This window comes from Vulpes lagopus, chromosome 22 (genome assembly GCF_018345385.1).
Source record: "Vulpes lagopus strain Blue_001 chromosome 22, ASM1834538v1, whole genome shotgun sequence".
Lineage (NCBI taxonomy): Eukaryota > Metazoa > Chordata > Mammalia > Carnivora > Canidae > Vulpes > Vulpes lagopus.
The window spans coordinates 19286124-19311454 of NC_054845.1; the positions used below are offsets into that span (position 1 = coordinate 19286124).

A 25331-nucleotide genomic window follows, 5' to 3' on the forward strand; every position below is an offset into this window, starting at 1 on the left:
TCCATCAAATGCCTTGCTTCCATGAGCTTAGGGACTCCCAAGGAACTCCATGTATGCAGACTTCTGCTTACCGCTTCTAATTATTTTCTAACAGATAATGGAACATTTAAGTTCGGAGAGGTTACATTAAATTTGTAAGTGGATCAAAACTCAGATAAAATTGCAGTGGCTACGATCACTGTGGAAAACTGTAAGCTTTTTAGTTTTGAGATAAAGAGCCCTCACTGATTGCTTATTTTCGTGACAAACTGCTCTCATGATTTCACTACCTCCAAGGTGCTCATTCTTATTTCTAATCACACTGTGCCAACCTATACACAAACTATAAGCTATGAGAACTAAAAACATGGCTTCATTGGAGCTGCAGCAGCATTTAGAAATGTTCAAAACAATATCTTGATATTTTTATTTTTACTGGGAAAAAATTGAGCTGTTTATGTAATAAGTATAGAACAACTCATTATTTTAACAGGCTTAAAGAAATAGAGATTCTATGGCAATCATTTTATGCAAAGTGGTAATATGTGTATTTACAGCATGGATAATACTTGTAACTTATTTATATTAGTAATATAATTACAAAAACATTTCCAGTATATAATGCTATATAATATATTGTTATATAATCCATTCACTCCACTGTGTAGAGACACATATATGTGTGCGTGTGTGTGCTACTGAAAATATCACAGCACATTAAGCCTTCATTTCCTGAATCAAATCACTGGTCTATGAGTAACTAAATTCACCTTATGCCACATAATGTAAGCCAGGATTTTATTCAGGTGGTACTTCCCTCTAGCAGAAATAATATTTTTTTTTGTGTCCTTGAAACTGTAAACAGAACATTAAGCATTAATCAAACCATTCATATCAAGGTTTGATATGTCTGAATTTATTTGCTGATTTTTTGGAAATTCTACTTCCCGGTCTATGCTTGTTCTGTGGGCAAGAGCTTTCTACCTGAATTTTATAAACAAGCTTCACATTATAAACAGCTCTTCCTACTGGTGCAATCAAACTGAGTGAGGATTCTTCTTAAGCCATCATGATTAGCAAATACAATTCAGATTGGAGTCAGAAACTGCACATGATCAGGGAAATTCTCTTCCAGCTCTGTGGTGGCACAGCAATACATCCTCTAATGATTTATGAAATTCACCAAATCGAAGAGTTTACAAAGCTGGAAAATACATACAATATGGAAAGCTACTACCTTTAACAGACTCCCAATTTTCATTCATCAAATTTAAATATTGGTACGGGAGACTATGTGCTGTTGAGAAATGTTCTCTCATTCACACAAATCCAAGACATGCTTTGGAGAAACAGAAGCAGAAAACTTATTAAGTTACATGTTGAGGTTTACAGAGAGAAACCTGCTTTGGTTTTAGGTTGTCTCTTTTAGGTGCTCCAAGAGAAAAATTAAGCCTGTTAGAATGTAAAACTTGTCAAGTATGTTGCCTATTTTCAAACATTTTAGTACTTGCTAGGATAACATTCAAAGCTCAAGTTTTAGAGTATCTACTAAATTCAGATAACTGCTACGAGCAATGATTTATGACTGCAGTCAATTATTTTTATTTATTTATTTTTGCCAAAATCTGTGATAAAATCAAACTTTTTTTTTTCTTTCTGTACAGGATCCCATCCTTGTATCCTTACTCCTATTAGAATAGATGCAAATAGGCAAGAGACAAGGGTGGTACTACCAGCGACCTCTAACAACAGATTTTTATTGGAGAAGCAAACACTGTCCAAAACCACTACATAAAATTTCAGGAATTCAAGATTAAGAGAAAGCTAAAAATGAAACTTAGTACGACCTTCCCATATATAATAGAAACATTTGCAGAGAAGCATTCAAAAGGTTGTCACTAGGGGAGATTATTGGCCTCCTGTATCCATCAAAGGCTACAAAGGGTTTTCCTTCTTAAAGGGCTTTCAGAGAGTATGCCAAGTCCTACTTACAGAGTCAATATGGAAGGTCTATTTTTCAGAGAGATGCTGTAACTCTGGATTCAAGACAGCTACTAAATCTGAGCTTGTAGAAATAAATCAGAGATGAGCATTATAAATACCTAAGGAAAATGATCCAAGTGTAATATGTCAAATAGAGATAAGACTGTTGGAAATACTATAGAAATCAATTAGACTGGAACAAAGAAAGCTTAGAAGAGGAATAGAAGTCTTTTAAAAAGTAGGGGTAAAATCCATTCAGTCAATTAACAAAGTATGTATTGGTTCCTAGCTACATGCTTGTATTGTGCTTGCCATTAAATATGCACTGATGGGGTCAACAGACAGTCCCTGTCATCAAAGATCCTATAGGCTAGTGATAGAGTGGGCTTCTACAATAATAACTAGCATGAATATAATACATATTTATGTATGTAATAATCTATCATGATAAATGGATAAAGGAAATTGTCTAAGTGCTATTAGTAGGTTATAATTTAGATCAAGGGGTCAGGAAAGCAATCTTTGAGGAAGTATGCTCAAGCTATGAAAATAAGGATAACTGCGAGCTCACCAGGTGTAATTGGGAGAAGGACACTCCAGGCAAAGGCGCTGTCTTGCTTGGCTTAGGTGAGGAGTAGAAAGAAAGTCAATAAAGAGAAAGAAGACTGGGAAAGTAATTAGGAGCTCAGGAAGCAAGGATTTAGTAGTTTGCTCTAGTGACGCCATTGAAAGCTTTTATGCAGAGGAGTAACACAATTCAAGACATCAAACTAGAAGCTATAAGCTGAAGAAGTCGATGGCTTGGATTAAGGTCATAGCAGTGGAATATGAAAAGAAGAAAATGTTCTCCAAATGTGTTTTTGGCATAGAATCAAAGCATTTGATCTTGAACTGGTAGTGGGTAGTTTGAGGGACTGTGATATTCAAAGAGAAATCTCAAATTTCTGATAGGGACAATAAGGTGAACAGATATACAAATTATTTACACGGGTAAGACTGAATGCATACTTCGGAGAGAAGATGAAAAGGTACATTCTGAATGTACCTTTTAACTTGAGATGTCCCTGAGACTTCAACTTCAGATATCAAGGATAGAGGTGAGGTCAGATTCATAAAATACACTAGAGATGAAATTTGGTGATTCAGTGAGAAAATCTATGGAAAATATGCAGATTGAAAAGAGGTCTAGAACATGGCATTGAGAAACTTCAGTATTTCCAGGATCACTTACCACCAGCATGATTTTGAGAAGCAAGGAAGTTGAAGATTTTTGAAAGAATGTGATGATAACAGTGAGCCTTGAATCCAAGTTGTTTGAGGAGGGATGTGAGGAAGGGGCAGCTGAGAGGTTGAGAAACAGAAAAATCAACGTATGGGTGATATCTAAAAGGGTAAAATATTCAAGTACAATTGGAAAGGAACCAGAGGATGGGAGAATGTGGTTGGAGAATGGGGTTTTTGAAATAGTGATATCAAATGTGATGCCGTTTTTAACCACGTCTTATACAGTTAACAGGACATAAACAAGAGCTAATGAAGTAAAGCATAACAGAAATGATTTACTCTAGTTACTGGTAAACTGGTAATTTTCTCTTTTCTTCTTTTCTTTTCCTCTCCTCTCCTTTCCTTTCTTCTCTTCTCTTCTTTTCCTTTCATCTCCTTTCTTTTTCCTTCCTAGGAGAGTTTTGAAAGACTAAATTCTGTTTCTAATGGAATTTATAAAATCTCTTTTTGAAGATATTGTTTAATTTTAAAAAGCAAGTAAGGGACGCTCAGTGGTTGAGCATCCGCCTTCAGCTGAGCTAGAGGGCATGATCCCAGAGTCCTGGGATTGGTCCCTATGCAGATCCCCACAGAGACCCTGCTTCTCCCTCTGCCTATGTCTCTTCCCTTCTCTCTCTCTCTCTCTCTTTCTCATGAATAAACAAAATCTTTAAAAATAAATAAAAATAGAAAGCAAACTAACTATCCAAAACTGTCCTTAATTATTTTAAGTATATTTTTTCTTAAGGAAAAAACATTGTTTCTAACTGACTTTTCAAGATCATGGCAGCAGTATCGAATCCTGTGACATCTAAGTAATGAGCCTTTTTTTTTAAAAAAAAAGGAATTTTGCATTTTTTTCACCTCTGAAATTAATTGTATTCGTGTATGCAAATGTGCAAAATCTGTAAGACCTGAAGATTTCATCGGATTTAATTATATGAATTTCTACAAATCCATTATTAGTATGATACAGGATCTAGCTAAGAGTTACTGTTAACTCTGTGAAGTCATAGGCATAAAAAAAATCATTATTTTTATAATGAGAAATGAATGCTATTGAACAAAATATCTTTGCAAATAATTTTGGGAGTCTGCTATAATCTGAGAGAAAATATACACTCCACTAATAAATTCTATTTGTCTCACCCCACTATATGTTATCCATTAGAGTTGAGACAACTCTCATTGAGACATTGACTATCATAGGGGTGCCTGGGTATCTCAGTCAGTTAAGTGTTGACTCGGTGTCTGCTCAGGTCATGACCATGAGGTCATGACATTGAGCCCCAAGTCAGGCTCTGTGCTGAGCTGAGCATGGAGCCTGCTTAGGATTCACCTGCTGGCTCACTTTCTCCCTCTCTCTCTTAAAAAATACAGTTTTTAGAAAAGAAGACATTGAATATCATAAGTGCAACACAGAGAAGAACAATAAGTAAGCACAATTCCCATAGACATTTCATTTTCTTCAAAAAATAGTGAAAACTGTTGTGTAAGATAAATAAATTTTCCCATTGTATAGGGAGAGGGCAACAAGTTCTTTTCTTTTAACAAAAATATGATCATTTACACAATAAGCCTGAGTGATTTGAAACATATTTCCTTGCGGCCCCTCACTGGGAACGAGGTGGTTGATTTGGCATGGGAAAGCTGACACTAAAGCCAACAAACTGGAGCACTACAGCTAAAATATTATGACTCAGTCACTGGAATTTAGAATAATGATGGGTTTTTTATCTCAAAATATTTTTAAAGGAACAGATAAATTAATAAAACATTTAAATACATATACACTTCCAAGGCATATAGAATAATATCAAGTGATAGTGGGTTTAAACATCAGAGAAAACAACAACGAAACAACAGTAGTGGAAACTCAGACAAACTGAAGAGTTTTGATTTGACCAAACCATGGTCCCCAAGTCCAAGAACCTTGCTCAGTAGCATCATTTCTTAGGTATGTGTTCCATGCGATTTCATAAATAAAAACAAAACAAAACAAAACTCCCCTGTGCTCTTCCAATGGAATGGTGCTATTTGAAACAAAAACTAGAGTATATATAAATACAGATATTCTTCTTAAGAAGGTGGACCTTTAGGATCATTTTCTTAATGTTGTTCAATGTGATCTTCCTTTGTGGGAATTAAGGCCATTCAGTAGCAGTGTGTTATTACTGTCATTCTGAATCCATTAGAAATATTCAGGTGAGTTTGAGTAACAGCCTTTAAACCAAATTCTCCTTCTCTTGCTTTTAGCATAGTACTTAATAGAACATAAATTGTTCCTTATTTATTTTCGCCTATGGTATAGATTCTAAGAAAATATGAAACGTATCTCCTTTGGTCCTGGATATTAAGAGGAGCATTGGATGTAGTGAGTTTTAAGTTGTTGCAATTTGTCATTTATTATAATAACCAGTAACACATGGCTACATCTAATAAACTCAGTAGTAGTAGTTATTGAATCTAGAATATTCTGGGCAGCCCGGGTGGCTCAGCAGTTTAGTGCCTGCCTTCAGCCCAGGGCGTGATCTTGGAGACTGGGGACTGAGCCCCAGCTCCACGTCAGGCTCCCTGCATGGGGCCTGCTTCTCCCTCTGCCTGTGTCTCTACCGCTGTGTGTATGTGTGTGTGTGTGTGTGTGTCTCATTAATAAATAAATAAATAAATAAAATCTTTAAAAAAAAAAAGTAAAATAGAATAGAATATTCTACCCCAAGTATAAAGTCTATGCTGGGGGGTAGGATGGGGCAAAGAGATCTAATGTTTCATAAAAGTATGCAGTTTCCATTATCTTTGGAAGCTTTATTTCCTTTCTTTAAAATACATGCCTATAAACAAATATACACCGGTTTGCGAAAGAGACATATAACATGATTATAGTAGATGTTATTTTAGTTTGAAAGTTAAACTTGGAATACCCTGCCATATGGAAGAACCCAAACTTAGGGAGATGCCAAATAAGCCTTTTCTCTTAATAACCTTAAGAATATTAGCAACTTCAACTTAATTCTTAGGTCCAAATTATAAATAAATTTGCTTACATGAAGCTTTATATTGCAGTTTGATACATTATTTAAGTACATCATTAAGTATAATGATCTGCAAACATAATAGATTAGCTAAAAATGTTGGTATGAAATGCAGGTGATTTTGCACTAAAATTACACCAGCCTGTTTAAAATATTGAATTTATCATTAATTTTACCAGTGCAACTGTATTTTAATTGTTGTGATGTCATACTAATGTTTTGAAAGAAGTTGCAAAAATAGTAGGAAGTGTTTCTGCTTGATGTTTATTGAAATTGTCAATAGCAACCCACCAATCTATTAATCTTCTAGCATCTATCAACAAGGTAGGAGAGGCTCAGACAAAATATTTTACCTAATATATTTTTAACTTTTAAAAAGAACATACTGTTTGGAGAGAGTTGGTCACAAAATTTATCACCCATTTTAGGAAAATGACCCCTTTTATGGTTCAATCAGAACCTCATCTAACATTCAGCAGAAATCTAAGATTTCAAGCTGCCATCCCCACTCCTGTTTCCATGGGAATAGACTTCAGATCAGAAAAAAAAAAAAAAAAAGGATGGGGTTAGGAGCTTTCAAATAATCATTCAAAATCATGATGAAGCTTTTAGAGCTTCTTTCTTAGGTGATTATTTTGTAGCCTCTTAACCCCTTTTTGCCAATCTGTTTCCATGGAAATGTGACAAAAATGGCTGTCCAAGCCTCCAGCAGAGATTATTAGCATTCTTGTGAATTTCAGCTTTGGCTGCAGTCTAGGCTGGGCAAGATCTTTTTTATATCAGTTTTACATATTAACCTATACTGTTCATATCCGTTGTCCTTTTTCTTCATAATTTTTACTTTCTTTGAAAATTCCCATCACAACTATATACCTATAATCAAGATCAAATCAATTGTGACGTCACTGAAAAAGGCTTTAGTTTTACTATATAAGCCAGGACATGTAGCTGCAGAGTGTCTGAACTTTTAGACACCACGAGGAGACATTATTTAGTTACCAGAGTCCATGTGTGTCAGGTGTTGGTAGATAGGTAACAAGGATGGGTTTCAAAATATTTAGCAACCAGTAAGGTACAGCGCCAACTGACCAGAGCGGCTGGTTTGTACCCGTTAATTATCAGCCCTATTATCTAATAATAGGATATAAGATATGAGATATAAGAGAGTAAGCATTATACTCAAATAAATTATCCAAGGTCAAAAACTGAGCTCCCTATACAACTTACAGAAATGCTTAAGAGAGATACTGGGTAGAAATATATAGCAATCCATCTTTAAAGAAATCAAAGTTCATATGCTTGCATCATCTTTCATATGAAGGTCATTTGAAAATCAAAATCATTCTTATTATTGAAGACATTATGCTAAAAGAGCAAGAATATATATTTATGTCTTTGATAGAACCCCTGGCAAGATATCTTGTGTTAAATGTGAAAAAAAAATAACAGCATTCTACATAGATATTTTATCTGTCCTACCTTCTAAAATTTGCTGAACAGATCAATCTACAATTTTTGCTAAGGGGAATCTAAAGTTCTGATTGACCTTATAAAGTATTTTTATTCTTCAGAACTCTGTTATTTTTCTATAGTTGGAGCTTTTCACCCACAAGGTCTGTCTTCTGACATTTGAACTGAAAGAAAGTAAATTTCAATTGGTATTATCTGACTTAGGTAGGTTACTAATTTAAATGTAACACTGATGTACTATAGATACTAATCTAGCTTGATGCTTTCGTTAAGTAAGTCATAACAAAATAAAATAAAGCAGCCCAATTAATTTTTCAAATCATCATTCCTATTCCCAAATGCAATTTGCCTTTCTTTGCATAGTGGTTAAATACATAGCCTTTGAGAGTAAGATTTGGTTCCCAGGCCTTCAGCTTGTTCATGTAAATAAAGTTTCCTGGAATACAGTCATACCCATTCTCATGTTTTATTTTTCATAAGTTTCTATGGCTGCTCATCTACTAAAAGGATGGAGTTGAATAGTTTACAGAGACCACATTGCACAAAAAACCTATTTATTCTCTGGTCCTTTAAGCAAAAGTTTGCCAATTCCTGCTCAAGGGTTTAGTTGTAAAGAGTATACCATTTCGGGGCAGGAAATTCTGTAAGTAGTGAAGTCTTTTTTTTTTTTTTTTTTTTTCTTTTTACAATCCCTGCTCAAGGGTTTAGTTGTAAAGAGTATACTATTTCGGGGCAGGAAATTCTCTAAGTAGTGAAGTCTTTTTTTTTTTTTTAATCCTAAAAGCAGTCTATTAATAATGGATAAAAATATTATTGCCTGGTGTCTGTACTTACATCCATGAATTCCACATTGGCTTTGGGACCAGTTGTTTCATTAAGAATTTTAATAGCCACAGGAATCTTTACTGTTTCTCCTTCAGGTACCCAGATACCCTTTGGGAGGAAAAAAAATCACTTTAAATCCATATGAAGATACACAAATTTATACCAAAAACAAAATTTAATTTAACCACTCACTCTATTAAAATCTTTAAAAAGTAATTTAGAAGTTTGTTATCTGCTTTCATTTTCTGAAGATGAATCATATATTTATTCTGCTCTCAAAGTGTTTACTATTATACTATAAAGCATTACTATTATAAACTTCAATTTGTATTGTGAAAAAGGCTTTCAGGGGTGACAAAAATGAAATAAAATATAATAATATTAGATTTGGATGATATATCTACTTCTTAAGCCTTGGAGAACACTGTTCCAGTTTTGATCTTCAATTGTCTCATTTGCAAGTTAGAAGATTGGGCTAAGTAATGTTGAAGGTTCTTTTCAGCTTTAATATTATTTAATTATTCCGCAACTAAAACAAATACAAATAAAAGAAAGCATATTCTCATGTTCCTAAAGTTTAGACTGATTTAAGAATTAGTTTTCGAAAGTGAATATTTTAGAATTAGTTTTCAAAGGCAAGTACTAGAGAGTACTGAACCCATATTACTTTGGTTTTATTATCAAATATTGTACATATGTATATAAAATATTTAAATTGGTCATTGCCAGTTCTCTCTTCTTACAAAAAAATAATTATAGTATCTGAACAGGATCTACAAATTGGGAAAGAATAAAGTAGGTAGGGTTTAAGTCGAGTACAACATTAAGGTAAATAATAGCATTTCTGAGTAAACAATTCAACCATTTGAATTAGGACAATAATTTTGATAAGACATAAGAGGACTCATTAATTATCTAAGATTTGTTTTGAAGCATATTGTCCTAATTGAACACTAAAGCAAATATGAAGTTATATGGAAAAAAAGAAAATCTCAAATTTTAATTTATTAGCTCTAACATCAAAAAAAGTCTTCTTAGTCCAGTTTTCTTTTCCTTTTTTTTTTTTTTTTAAATCTCTCAGCAGCATTAATTGCCACCACCCACCTTTGCTTGACCCAGTAGGCCTGAGGAAAACAGAGTAAGGGATTCTTAGTCTAGTTTTAACATTAAGACGAAAGAGGGAAAAACTCTTATTCCTAAAGAGAACATCTCTAGTTTTTCTTAATATCAGTTGGTTGTAGTCAGAAAGGAAATACAAAAAAGCTTTTCACTTTGTACTTCTATGCTAAAACATATATCTTTGTGTTATTGAAAGTTGAAAAAATGCAAGAGGAGACCTAAGCACAAGAATTGTTAAAAAGTCAGAATAATACAGAAATAAAGGCTTTAACTATTAGAAGGTGAATTCAAGAGTTATGTTCTTTTTAGAGTGAATAGGGACACCTATATGTCAAATACAAAAAAAATAAGCCAAGTTCCTTGTGGTAAAATTTTCTTTAATTATTAATGCACAGATGGGGAGGGGAAGCTGGAGATCCATAGGCTACATTTTCTTAGTGATATCTAGGGTAGAGAAAAGGATTACCATTTATTCAATAAAGTAACCACAGGGTGGTGACTTCATAAAGATATAGCATCAATATTAAAATATTCCTAAAGCATACTTTTGAAATAAGAATATAAATTCAGTGTGAATTAATTTGTACTGCTTTTTAAATAAGTATAGTCATTATTTTCTAGGCCTGACCAGACAAAAATTCAACTACACTAATACCCATGATAGTGGTTCAAATCTTTTGTGCTTAAACACAGCATATCTCCAATCAGGAGGAAAAAGTCAACAAAGTAATTAGCTAAGCTAATGTGCATTTCAGTGGTCAAGAATAGTTCTTTATAGTAAGACAATATGCTCTAGTAAGGACTAAGATATTAATTAAAACTTAGGATCAACCATACACACTGTAGGTATAAAATTCAAAGAACTCATGGAATTTTCAATACAAGTAATTTCAGGAAAGGGACAATGCTCATGGACAACAGGCAAATAGTTGTTCATAATAAAAATATTTATAAAGCTTCATAATTAAATGTCTTAATGGGTAATTTTTTCCTCCTGAGGTCACTAGATCATATTTTCTTGAGTTAAATGCTATCCAAGATTTAAAATAAAATTCACTTTCTAGACCATACCATCTTTAAAATAAAAGGGCTGATTATTTGCCAGGAACAATACAAAATTGAATTATCATTGAAATGGAAGTTCATTATTTCTAGCATAGTATAAATAGAAAAACACAATAAGTTGTATTTTTTCAAATATACAAAGATTCTGAAGGCTAGAAAGTACCAAGTCAGCCTAGAATATTTTCTATTCAAATTAGGCACTCAATTAATAATTTTGAGTTCAACTAAACAAAATATGTATACTAAGAGGTTAAGAAATTTCTGCATTTTGGCCTTAGAATAAAACAATTTTATTTTAAGGAGATTTAAATTATTTTTGGAACACTCAGGAGAGAAAGTTAAGGTTTATATTCTTATTGTTAATATTTTTTTTAGATAAGTATTTAAGTAGAAAAAAAGTGAACATTTTTTTAGAAAGTGCAAATTTCCTAAGATCCAGTCCATTTTAACAGAAATATTTGTAAAAACTGTAGGCTTGCCTATAGCTTTAAGAAATATAAAACTGTCAAAGTAAAATTTGGGGAACTGTCATAAGGGACATTACAAAAAGGACTTAGCACTAACCCAGCAGGGTTTCTTATGCTTGTTACTTACATTAAAAATAAATTTCACCACAATTAACCTTAAGCCTGGCCTCTGAATTGGTCTTATAATGAAGCTAAATAAGTAAACATGCAGATGACATTATTTGAGGTTTGCCTTTCCAAAAATATCTCTCTTACTGGAAACCCATGATGTCACCCTTTGTTCTTTCTAACCTGAATTTCACAAATAAAGTCACCTTTTTAGTTCGCATATAACGGTGAGGGCATCAAAACTGAAAATTTTCTGTTGAGTCATGTCAATTAACAGGTAAGCAAAAAAAGTGGTTTAGGAATTAATCCTATCCTGGAAATAAATCAGCACCTTTGTGTAGATCCTAAAGAAACAGGCAGTGCCATCCTGATGGGGAGACATGTGGATAAAAGAGCAGAAGAAAGGAAGAGCAGGGATTAGGGCATATCACTCAGGCCTGTCTGGGAATCCACGGAGCACTGTGTAGGGGTCCAGGAAAACAGGCTAGAGCTGTGTATTTTAGATAAGGGCAAAATTTGCCAACAGGGAGATGATATCAAAAGTGGATCAGAAGGGCATGGAAAGAAAGACTACACTGTGGCTTTTGTGATAGTTTCCTGCTTTCTCATGATGGTATCCCTCCCCGCTTGCTCAATAAACATGAATGAATTCATTTGTGCAGCAACTTCTCAATATGATACAGGTTCTCCTCGCTGAATATTAAAAGGAAATTAAGTTGGCTACAATGAGAACTCTGGCTATTATTTAAGACAAGTCTGAAACAAAAAAAAATGACTGGTGGTGAGGGCTATTCATTTATTATTATTATTTTTTTACTTACTTTATAAACTGTTCCAAAAGCACCTGAGCCAAGTACTTTCACTCTTTTAAGCTCAGTTTCTTTCAAAATACGAAGTTGAGCTTGATTGGGCGCCGTGCCACTGGGAGTTAAGGGTTCTACCAACTAGAAAACAAAAAGAATACAGGTTATAAAACCTTCAAGTCACCAATCAAAACTTTCCTCTTTTTCTCTGCCTGCTTCTCTTTCTCATACATATAAGAAATACACAAGCACACTTTCCTTGACACACAATATTTTTGTTGTATGGATCACTGGATCACTCAAGATTCCTTAGGAGTCTATCCTTCCTCTTATGCTTTTTGCCTGGGTGAACACAAGTATAAAAGCGTGTCTACTTTGAGGCATACTGAGCTAGGAGATCTCCTGCCCCCTGAAAGAAATGTAGGCTAATTAGGGGCTCTTCATCTTACTTTATGAAGTCCTTCCAGTTTTGGCCTCTCCAGCTAAGACTCGGATCTTAGTTATGCCCATGTACTGGATCAGTTTTCTTTCTTGTTTTAGGAGATTCAATACATAGCAAAATAAAATCTAGCGAGGAAGCCAAGACCGATGCGTCCAAAGAGAGAAGTAAGAGAAGAAAGTAAGTTAGCACGACGTCCATATCCCAGGACAGTGCTTCTAAAACTTTCATGTACATTTGAACTACCTGAAGTTCTTGTTAAAATGCAGATTCTAGTTCAGGAAGTGCGCGAGAGGGGCTGAAATTTGCATTTTTTGTAGAACTCCAGGAAATATCTATGTATGATGATGTCCTTTGAACACATTTTAAGTAGCAAGGCCCTAGAGTAACTTACAGATCAAATATTCTAAAATTCTATGAATTGATTCAACATCTTAAGGAAATGCTATGGAATGCGTAGGAATAAAACAGTCGCCAGTGAGAAAGTTTCACTAGTTCTGGCTTCCTGGAGGAGACACACCTTAGAATTGGTTTTGAGGGGCACCTGGGTGGCTCAGTCAGTTGAGTCTCTGACTCTTGGTTTCGGCTCAGGTCATGATCTCAGGATCCGAAGCTTAAGCCCTGAGTTGGGCTTTGCCCTCAGTGTGGAATCTGTTTGGAATTCTCTTTCTCCTTCTGCCCCCCCTCCTGTTTGGCACCTGGTGCATGCTCTCTCTCAAATCAATCAATCAATCATCAATCAATCAATCAAATCTTTAAAAAATAACATAAAATTGGTCTTGAGATAATAAAAATGGATTGACCCGGAGGAGGGTATTGCCATTATGAAGAACAGTTTGGACTCAGCATCAGGAAGAAGGAGGAAGACATAAAGCAGAATACAATAGAAGGTGGGACAGATCTGAAGGATGAGATTAGGGTGGGAAATACCAGATCATAAAGTGGGCTGGCTGTGGCCAAAAGGGACAAACTCAGGTAATTTTAGAGGTTCATTTTAAATGCCATTTAGCCAGAGAGGATGAATAAGCTGGAGAAAGGTATATGAGACCATATATATTGAACACCAATAAAAAATAAATATATATATAAAAAAAAAAGAAAGGTATATTAATGTGTGCCAATTTCTTGCCTATGTGAGAAAAAAACAAAACAAAACAAAATATAAACATGAGAAAGGCTCTATGTACCAAAAGTCTGTATTTCATGTTAAAACTTTAGGTTTGTATCTGTGCTTGGGTAAAAAAGCAAGTAAGAGAAATTGAAGTTTCTCTTTTTAAAGTTAAATAAAGGAACTAAACTTTAAACTCAGACAAATAGCTTGTTCTTCCTCAGCATAAGGAAATAATTAAAGGCAACTCTTACTCAAATGGTGTTGAAAACCATCACGGTATTTCAGTGTCTGTTTACAGTGCTAAGTGCACTGTGGCCCTGTGGCTTGGTTATTATTATGCTTCTGTGAACATCATGGTCTACTTAAGTAGCTGAACAGAATCTGGAGTCTAGGTAAGTGTAGCGATAGTAAGAATTTGGAGATGATAAAAATTTTTTTTTTTTGATGATAAAAATTATTAATAAATTTAAGCCACTGTCTAAAAGCTTAACAACAAATATGATCCCATTTCATTTGCAAATTTATATTTTTAAAAATTATATAAAGTCACATAAAATAAATCTCAGAAAAAATTACACAATTCCTTGGTAAAATTGGAAGAAGAACCTCTGTCAGAGAGTTTCCTTCATTTGAATCCAATTCTGCTGTGCAGAATTTGTTTAGTAGATTTTGATACATATATTGCATGTATATAACCAGGAACTTTAATGAATAATTTTTTAAAATCAGATAAAAACTTATTAAAAATCATATGCAAAAAAAAAATAAAAAAAAAAATAAATAAATAAAAATCATATGCAAAATTGGGGACTAGACTTCAGCACCTTAGGCCATATATATTTAAAATATATTCTTCGGCATATAATACACCATAATTTCATATTTTGAAAACTTTACAATTCTACCTGAAATGTTTAGTCTTCTGCAATTTTCTTAGAAATCACTTAAAAATTTAAACAAACACATTTTTCCAGGAATTTGAGAATGATACCTTTAAAAGAAGCATTGTTTCATTTTGCAAGCCAGAATGATGGAAAGAACGTCAGGTTTAAATTTGTAGGTTTGTACACCAGTACTGCCACTTATAGGCTTAGGAAGCAATTTACCTCTCCTAACCCTTTATTTCACACCTGTGAAATAGGTACAGAAATAATTACCTTAGAAGTTTGTCAAACGATGAAATGGGATGTAACATAGCTGGAAAACTTTGGAATGCTGCCTGCCATATTGTAGCACTGAATCTGTCACTCTTCAAGGGATAGGATCACGTCCCATTAACACTTTTTAATCACAGTATCTGTCACAGGCATCAAGCTTACAGTGCATCTCGTAAGTATATATTGAAAAAAACATATTTCCTACTTTTATGCATGTAACAGAAGATAGACAATCTGGAGCAATATGATTTTGGAAAAGCATATTAACTCTAAGTACATTCCAACAATATATCATGCTTTAACAAGTTTTTCACATCTGAGACAGATTTCTAGCTGTAGTATTTAAGGATTTGAGTTGATCCTCTTAAGAATTCCTCTTCTGTTTAGATGATAGAAAAATCATAGTTATTTACTTGTACTGAGAGAAAGATGGGAATTCTACAATTATCTAATCCAGTGCTAAGTAATAACTTTTTATAAAAAAAAAAATACAGTCTGCTTATAAAACCAATCAGTATGTGTTTATTTAGTAATGAAATGTCAATTTGAGGGACATTCCTAGAAAGCACTATATTAAAAAAAGAAAACAAAACAATTATTTTTATAACAATGAGACTTTCCTGCATGTAGTTAAGGGACAGAATTCATTTCCTATTTATTTAATCACCTAAATGTCCACTGCTGTTCCAAGACTTCCGTTCCTGTCCAACTCTAATTTACTTCACTTTTTAGAATTTTCTCCATGACTGCCCCAAGCTGGCCATGAGGGAGGATTGTATCTGCCTCCAGCATCCTTGCTAAACTGAAAATATGCACAGCACACATGTTGTGCCCAAATTTGTATTCACGTGTGCGAGGTTAAAAATGACCGAGTTGATCTTTTGTAAACATCCAGCTCAAGTAAAAATGACTATTTTTTTTCTCGTGTATATAACATCTATCTTATGCTTGAACATTTCTATTGATAAGAAAACCCATTTTAATTGCAGACAAGTCCAATTTTTAGACATTCTTTCCCGCATGTAACTAAAGTAGTTTCCTGAACATTTCTCAGGATTCTTCTATCCAGTTTCAACTTCTGGAGGAAGAGAACTAAAATTTAATTCATTATCAGCTTGCAAAATTTATCAATGAATATTCTCATTCCAGTCTGTTAAGAGGAAAAGTCCGACTGTCACACTGACAATGAGCCAAAAAAGAGACCCAGCGAAGGTTAAGTCTCAGAACAGAATTGCTCTGAGTTGTTCAGACAGCCATGGATGTGAATATCAGGAGAAGGAGGGAAGGTGCATGTTGAGAAGGATCTGGCAATCCATAGTTTTCTGTAATTGTTTTTCCCCTGTAACCTACACAGGGATAACTATCATCTTGCATGCCAGAGAACTCAGTGTGGCAATATAAAAGAAATTATAATAATTTGTGGGTAATTTACATATTCACAATAACTAACATGCATAACATTAAATGCTTCCCATAAATTGTGTGGTAAGGTCTGTGTGATTACAATAGTATGCTTTATCCTGTATGCTCAGCTTTTCACTGTTGGTATAATGGGATCAGTGGCTACCAATTTAATGACCCTAATTAAAGCATAAATTGCTTGCCTATCTGGCTTTGTTTTGAACCAGAAAAATTCTCTCTAACATTTTTTTAGTCCTGCGGTTGAGATATCCTCTACCCAGATGTTTTCTAGTTGTGCTACTGTAATATCCTCAAACTCTAGCGGGATTCCTCCTCCAAAAGAAACAGATATGTCTTTTCAATAAGATCTGTCATTCAATAAGATAATCTTCTTGGCCCCTGCTATTTGTCCTCTTTAAGTCATGAAACTGCCTTGACTACTTTTACTACATACTCTGATGTTTCATCAACTCTGTATAACATATTGTGAACTATAAACCCTCAGCAGGAAATTGAACAGAGTTTTCACTTGGATTAAAAAACTGAATATCATCTGCACCCCTAAATCTAATGAAAATCCTTAAACAAACACACGGAGAGGAGATAAACACCTCACCTCTGTTTCCAGAAACCTTCTCAAGGCTCTTTTCTTTTTAATGCTCTTCCTTCTAACATAAACTGCAAATGTTAGACCCACGATGACCAGGATGAAGAGCCCACCGATGACTCCAGCTGCAATTAGAGGAGTTCTGACCACCAGAATGAAAAAGAAGAAGAAGAAAAATGTAAGAAGAGAGACAAGACAGAGAGAGAGAAAAAAAAAGAGCAGTTGTGCAATACATTATCCACATATCTCAAATCTGGTCAGAAGAAATACAAATAAAAAATGCATTAAAGCCATCACAAAATTTTTCTCAGGACAAAAACTAGTCCTGCTTTTTGTTTTGCTTTGTTTTTTTAAATAGTAAACCATGCACATCCAACTGGTCTTTGGAGATGAGCAGCCACGGCATGCCATTCAACAACAACAACAACAACAACAACAACAAAATATGACAGAATGAAGAACATGTGCCAAAATGTTGATACACAAGCATTTTAAATTCTTTTCATTTTACTTTTTCTGTAAATAAATGGAAATATATTTTAGTAATGTTGTTGTATATAATAGTATTTTCAACATTTTCTCCAAAGCAGGCTTTCTCAACAGTGGCACTATTGACATTTTGGGCTGGACACGTGTTCACCTTGGGGGACTATCTTATGCATTTTAGTGTTTATCAACATCCTTGGCCTCCGCCCACTAGGTGCCAGTAGTACCCAAACCTCCAGTCATTACAATTTCTCTAGATATTGTTGACTGTCTGTCAAAATCACCCCCCTCTTGAGAACTACTGCTCTACAGTAAAAATAAATTGTCTGAAGATATGTGACTCCACACCTCTAAAGCATGAGGGTATGGATAAGAGAGATGTATTGACAAAAGCACTGTTTCAAACTCCAGCTATGCCACTGTACTAGGATAAAGGGGAAAAAATTAATAAAATAAAATAAAATAAATAAATAAAATAAAATAAAATAAAATAAAATAAAATAAAATAAAATAGAATTGGGTCAGACAGGTTTTCAGAGTTATAATGACAGGAGTAATTGCTATTATCAAAAGGGTACCAAGCATCATATACCCAGAAAAGAGGTCTACACATTAATTATTACAATTAAAGGTGTAAATAATATTAAAAGGAGGTTAGAAGAGATTCATTAGAGATTTATATTCTTAAAGTGTTTCTCTAATACACTGTTTGCTAAGATATAATTTTGACACTAATCATTTATTGTTTTCTAAGGTAAGCTTGTTCCTTGTTTGAAAATATTTATGGTCTTAACTTCTTGTTCTAGAGTAGAGTAGTATCTAGGAACTTTCTATGGTCAGAGCCCTGACATATATTAATTTCATGCGTCCTAGCAAAGAGCCCAGAGTAAAATACATAGGTATTACCTAATACATATTTGATCATGAAGCCATGACATACAAAAACGAAAAATGAACTTTCTGCATGTCCATGATTTCCATAGTATTTTATCTTATATTCCTTTTTGCAGAAGAATCTTCTCTATATAGCTATATTCTTTTAGAGAAAAAAAAATTACTGGCTCTTGTAAAATAAACGTTTACTCAAAGACACATCAGAAATAATGATAGCGGATGATCCTAAATAAAATTTTTAAATTTTAAAGAGCTCTTGAAAAAATCTGTTACTTCTATAAATGAAGCCATGTCTTTTAAAGATTATGACTGTTATATTGCCATATAAAACTACAGAAAAACCTTAAGAAGTAATTCATTCTAAAGGTTGTTTCCTGACAGCCGAAAGTACTATAGCATACTGGAATGTTGCTATAATTCAACTAGATTTTCCTAAATGGAATTTTATAAAGATATAAAAATCTATGCTGAGAAAATTAAACTGTAGTATGGACACAAACTCATCATTGTGATGTGTTTTGGCATGTGTAATATCATATTTTTGAGCATGGCAGTTAAATATGTATTTCAAAAAATATTTTAAGTTTTCAATCCAAGGCATAATTTCCAGCTCAAGTGCCTAACATATCCCTGCAAAAGCCATTGCTACACAAAGAGTTGTAATTTTGTTTCTTCAACCCAGCATTTTTATTGCAAAGGATTTACGTAGGCCTCAGAGTGCTCAACACTTTGTTAATTGTAGATTTGAATTAAACTCTAAACTTCCACTGCTTATGTATTTTGCAAAAGGATAAGTGGCATGGATTTATGAAAATATATGTCAATGTCACTGTAAATTAACAGAAAATGCTCTATTTTGTTTTTGTTTGTTTTCCAATTTAAGAAGAATCATTCCTAATAGAAGAAAATAAGACCTCTGCTTCCATTCTTTCCATTTAATTTCGGAGGCTATCAATTGTCATGTCATTACTACTTATTTTGGTGATGGCAATGAACATAAAACACTCGAAAACTCAAAAGACAGTAATTTCTGTGTTTTTCTAGTTAGCATTTACATTCAATATTTTCCCACAGCAGTGGGAAAATTGGTTGATTTGCATTTCTTTACCACTTTTCTTCTCTTTCCACCCTGCAAGAGTGGTAGAGGTATAAACAACCTGAAGAGGTAAAGAACTAGATTTCCTACACCTAAAAAAATCATGCAAAAATGTTCTGTTGGACATTTTAAGTGGTAAAATTCTTCATATTTCACAAGAATTTATTCTTGAAAAATTAATCGTAAACCACACAACTAAGCAATCCGGGCAAATTGAGAAGGGGGAATACTGTGTAAGACAATTTGTATGTTCTCTTTAATAAGCGAATATGAAAAAAAAAAAGGAATGGTTTTAAGAAGACTTACTAGTCATAACAAGATGTGAAATGTGATCCTGGACTGGACGTTAGTTTGGACAACCATTTGTACAGACTTTTTTTAGGTAACTTGAGAAGTTTGATTATGGATTAGGTAGTAGATAAGATAAAAATGTACCATTATGGAAAAATGCAGACTAGAAATTTAAAAGATTGAGTTAGAAACAGCAGAATTTCAATGAAATATCCATACGTGCACATGTGCGTGCGTAAGATCTAGAATATAGAATAAGATACTGACAGTACTTGTCTTTGGAGAGTATGACTATAGTGCTCATATTTTTGTATTTTTACTAATGGGAATTTTCTAATTTTATACAATGTTTTTATTTTTCTTTTAAAATAAAAGTTTGTTAAATTTAAGAGAAACAGAAATAAATCATTATCTAAAAGTTTTGTTTTATAAAAAATGGCCTTGTTTTTTTTTTTTTTCTCAACTGTTTACTTTGCATCTCTTCAGTTAATTCATTTCACTATCCTCTGTCTACTTTTACCATGTAAGGAACCTCTGTAGATATTTTCTATTCATTATAGTTTAATGTGTCTGAGACTTTTGCCACTCACTATGTTGTGTACAATTAACATGATGCTTCATAAAACCAAGCTCATCTGAAAAGCTAATACTACTTACACATTTCCTACTTTCCACAATTTTGAGGATCCCTAGATATTTTAGGTGTAGGACAGAGGACCATTTTTTCCTGAGAGTTAATGCTTCAACTCTTTATGAGAACCTTTTTAAAAAGGAGATAACTACTTAAGTTTTTTTTTTTTTTCTTAATTACTGTCTATTCTTCCTAGGTATGATGCTGGCTACTGCCAACCAAGCTATATTTCTGAAAGACAGTGTTTCTTTTTTATACGTGAGTCAGAGTAACCTCTTAAAAGGCTGAGATATGACACTATGAACAAGATCATAAGGGTGAAATGCCAAGGGAACTAAATGCTCTTGTCATCACTTATCTCTAACAGGAGCATTGTTTATTTATTGTCATTTACCTATATATTATAAATGGACAGGAACCCTAAAATATCAAATGCCAATTCTACGCTTATCAAAAGGATGTAATCAACTGATAATTTACCTGATTCTGTGATTTGGAAATACTATAATGAAACAGATATTCTCCCATGAGTCATAGAGAGTAATATAATAAAGATTCTGAATCACAAATGAACTTGGCTCATTTATTTTAAAACATATAATTTGGTTTTCATAATTTCATTTAGAAGTTCAGAGACAACACAGTGTATTCCATTCCGTTCCCTTGAATCCAATTACCCATCTTAAACATTTATCTATAAAAGAATGGTGTCTCCCAAAACTATATTACTCATATAAAAGAGATATTCTTAACAGTTATTCAGTGGAGAATATAAAATGTGAGAGAAAACATGAAATCTGAATTTATAAACATCCAAATATTTTCCTTCATTGATCGGTTTCTTTCCAGATCAGATCAGGAAAAAAAAAATCTAGTAAAGTCAATATAATTTATGATTAAACTCAATGGCTCTAAGACTATTATACCATATTCCACTTAATGTCAAGGGCAGGCTATCCTCCAAAAAATAAAATTGTTAACTTAGTAATACTAGTATTCTGACTAAAATTGTCATTGCAAAGAATGCTAAATCTATAAGATTCCTTTATACATATATACCAATAAAAGGACTTTAATTTTATAACATGGGTATATTTTCTTTATTTCTTGAATACAGAATCATTTTCAACACAGGTATGAGAGACAACCTCAAGTCCCAAAACACCAATGATATAACTTGCAACAAACAGTATGACTTTAAATCAGTGAGCTCCATTTCTGGAAACTTCTAAATTAAATAATGTGGACAAGGGTCTCAGAATTCATTAGATCAGACTTAGAGTGGATTCACTGTTTATGTCTGGTTACTAAAGGTTAAGCAGAATTTTTAAAAATTTACATAGGAAGTAAAAACAATAGGCTAGTCAGCAAATTTTAACTAGGCATTTTTTGTATAATAAACTTTAAATAAAATGGTAAAATAGTGCCTCTAACATTATTTTTTTGCATACCTTTCAAATCTGCATGATTTTTCCTTAGAGTGGCATATTGTGTTGGAAAGAGGTTTTAGAGTCAGGCCAATCTGTATTTTAATTATATGTCGGCCTCTAAATAGTTGTGAGTGTAGTTTTTCTGTCAAATAACTCAGCTTAAGTACACGTAAACACATTCTTCACCTAAGGTAATAAAAAATAAGCATAGCAGGGAACTATCTAGGTTTTTTTTTTTTTTTTTTTTTTTTTGTATTTCTGAAACCTGGTGACTTTGCCTCTAGATCCTGCCCAATAAGTAAAATTCAAAAATTAAATAAAATGTAAATAAAATACCTTTAAGCATTTGTGAATCTTATGCCTCATTTTGGTCAGAACAATCTATATTTGTGCCAGTGTAAATATTAATAATACCCCATGGATTCTCAATAGCAGCCTTGTGTGAGCAATAAATCAAATGTTTACCATAATGTTGGCCCGATTTAGAGAAACTAGGATACCTCAAGCTAATAAGTCTTTACATATAACACACACATATGTGTACATGTGAACACTGTGCATGTGTATATACTTACACATTCATACAAGAGGTTATTAGTATTAACAAGTATTATTTCCTAGGAAAGTAAGTCAATCACTGCCTATAATAACCATATATGTGACTTAAATGGATGTTTCACAAATTAGGGCCAGATGTTATCTTATATCGTCTTTAAAAAATATAATTAGGTAACACTGGCTGTCATTTTGTACCCCATCTTCCTCTGAAAATCATAGTGGTCATCAGATAAAAGCGTGAGTTTGTCATGAGCCAGAGGTTAAATCTATCATCAGCAGTGTACTCCATGTTTCCCAATTTGTTCTTGCTATAAGAAATATAGAACTGAACAAAAATATGTTAACTCCTCAATTTAAAAAATTGACCATAAACTTTTTATTCTAATAGTTGCACATTTTTAATTAAAATTTATATTTATAATCACTGTATATTTTCACTTATCTATGCAATGTAGATCTTATAACCCCATATAAAATATAAAGAAACAGACTCTGAAAAGTTAAGACACCTAGATAAGGTCAAACATAATAGTAATGCTAGCATTTTACATCTTGGGTTTTCAAGTTCATTAATTTTTCAGCTAAATTATGTTGTCTCTCTTTCCAAAGTTGACTCATTAGAATTGGTTTTTAAGGCAGATGTGCAATTCATGCTATATTTCTTCAATATCTGTTTGAAAATAGAGAATAGGACATGCAGGAAATTTAGGGAATTTAGGAAAATAGGGAAATTTAGGGGTCCTAATAGACTGTTTGATTTTTATATTTAACCGTATCTACTATTGTAATTCTTCCAACACTATCATTTTATCTGCCCTACTATGTTCATTGTGGTTTCAGTTTATTAAATCCTTTATGTCCTTTATTGAAATTTCTAAGTGATATTATTCTTTACTTAGCTTCATTTTATTTTCTCATGAGAAAACAGTTAAGAGGATTTTTTGGATTAAAAAAAAAATAGATTTCCTTAAAAAAAAAAAGGCAAAGACAAGCAGTATCTCTCATTCTAGTTACAGTGCCTACTGCACTGATACTCTGTTCAGTCTTCCCCAAAGATGTTCAGATTTGAAACAAGAGACCTTAAAACACTAGGAAATATTGAAATCCCCCAGAAAACATTTTAAGTGTTACTGCCTAGGGCAAGGAGAACCACATTAATGTCATTGTTTTTTTTTTTTCTCCTGCAAACTGTGCTATGTTGACCCAGAATTACACCTGCTCTATAAATATGACACATCTTTTCTTTTCTTTTTGAGCAAATATAAGTGATCTGGGTCAGACTCTGAGGTAGACATCAGCTGACAGTTACAGTTTTTATTTGATGAAACCTAGAGTATTATAGTATATCTCTACCTTTGATTAGGATTGCAGATTCCACTATTCCTTCTTAAATGTAACCAGAAATGTAAGTGCTGAAGGAAATGAATCACTACATATTCTTTGTCTTCCTACAAGCAAATTTGTCTTCGTGTGATAAGATAAAACTTTTTTCCCAATATTTTTTAAATATGTGAATGTTACAGATTATTCAATAAAAACAGTGTTACATTGTATTTAGGTAGAGACATTACCATTAAAACAATATGTAAATATCCTATGGATTCTTCTACTTCTAGAATTAGTCTCCAAGAAAAAAATCCCTAATAGTTTCATGATATTTCCTGCTTCTCTCTACTGGTGATTTTGTATCTATCTATGAGTTTTGCTTGTTTACCTGTTTGTCACAATTTTTAAGATAGTATACCTACTTGTAGATTTGATTCTAGGGGCAGATATTCTCATGCTTAAAACAGCAGTCTTAGGATATATATATAATCCACTCATGAATTTCTTTTTTCTTTCTCAGTTTTGATATAGAAAAATACCTATGAAATTTCTACAAATAAAGTGTTGAAAGGGAATTAGACCAGAAAGTTGTTTTCTTTCAATAAGTTCTTTTAAGAATTTAGTTGAATTTTTAGCACTAAGATTTTTTTCATGATTTAAACCTATTACACAATATCAGCAATGTCTGTATTAGTACAGCACTTCTATGATCATCTGCATAGATAGTAGAAATATGTTAAATGTCACAAACAACATATTGTAAACATTTCATTACAAATACATTATTCACTAAGTGTTCCATATTATTACCTATTCATTACTCAGATATGGTAATCTGAAGCAATATGTCAAAGGATTAAAAAATTGAGTATAAAGCTTTTACAACTTCAGTTATTTTTTCTATCAAAATTGTTTAACATGCTAAGGAATTTATTAGTTTTATAATAGAGTAGATGATGGTACCTAAACACAACTATAAAAAACAAAATTTGGGGAGGGTAGACCCCATTCTTTGTTCGTATATGTCAATATTTTTCTTCACCTCAAAATCTCCATTCATTCTAAGCACTATAACTGCAGATATCTGTGTTGTTGACAGAGATTATATTCTCTTCGTAAATTGCATCTATCTTCATCTATCAAAGCACTAAGTTGTACATTTGTGTCAGGTTTATTGGGCGCAATTACAAAACACAGATTAAAGAAGTCCCATTTTCAGAGGATTCACAAACCAATTTCTTAAGTAATGATTTCACTTGTTCGCTTTACATACAATTTTGTATATAATGCATCTTAAAAAAATTAGTATGCTTTTTAGATACCTCAATTCTTGCCTTACACTAAAAACTTTAGAAAGTAAAACACAAAGACGAATTAAGGAACATCTCTCTTAAGAAATATTACTCCTTTTAATTTAGATGAAATGTTTTCTACCTTTTTTACCCTGCTGGGCAGTCTTTTTTTCCTTTTGAGGGGCCTCCAAGTGTTCCCAGAAGAATAGGCAGCCTTGATAAATTTTTAATATTTGGAAGAAGGGAGATGAGGGAGACTTTGAGAAGCAGGTGGAGTAATGGGGAAGATGCCAGGACTTGGGATATTCATGTAGGGTGATTAAACATTTTCTGCATAATTAAATAACAAAGCTACTTATACTAGGTATTTTATTTGTGCCATGTCAAATAATGCTTCCAATATAATGGATTATGTGTGACGCATCTGAGGTAGGTTATACAACTTGCCAAAGGTCAAAAGCATCCTAGCTGGTTGGTAGTCAGGATTTGAATATTGGC

General features: G+C 33.1%; 1 protein-coding gene across 7 annotated transcripts in view; it reads right to left on the minus strand.

Moving 5' to 3' along the window:
* The window catches only part of ERBB4 (erb-b2 receptor tyrosine kinase 4), a 1096742-nt gene that overhangs the window by 205726 nt on the left and 865685 nt on the right, over nt 1-25331 (minus strand). For all 7 annotated transcript variants that reach the window (XM_041737269.1, XM_041737271.1, XM_041737268.1 and 4 more), the window contains exons 17-19: nt 16839-16971; nt 12133-12255; nt 8562-8660 (exon numbers count right to left, since the gene is read on the minus strand). In XM_041737269.1, the coding sequence (XP_041593203.1) occupies nt 8562-8660; nt 12133-12255; nt 16839-16971 (355 nt within the window). The remainder of the gene's footprint in view (nt 1-8561; nt 8661-12132; nt 12256-16838; nt 16972-25331) is intronic.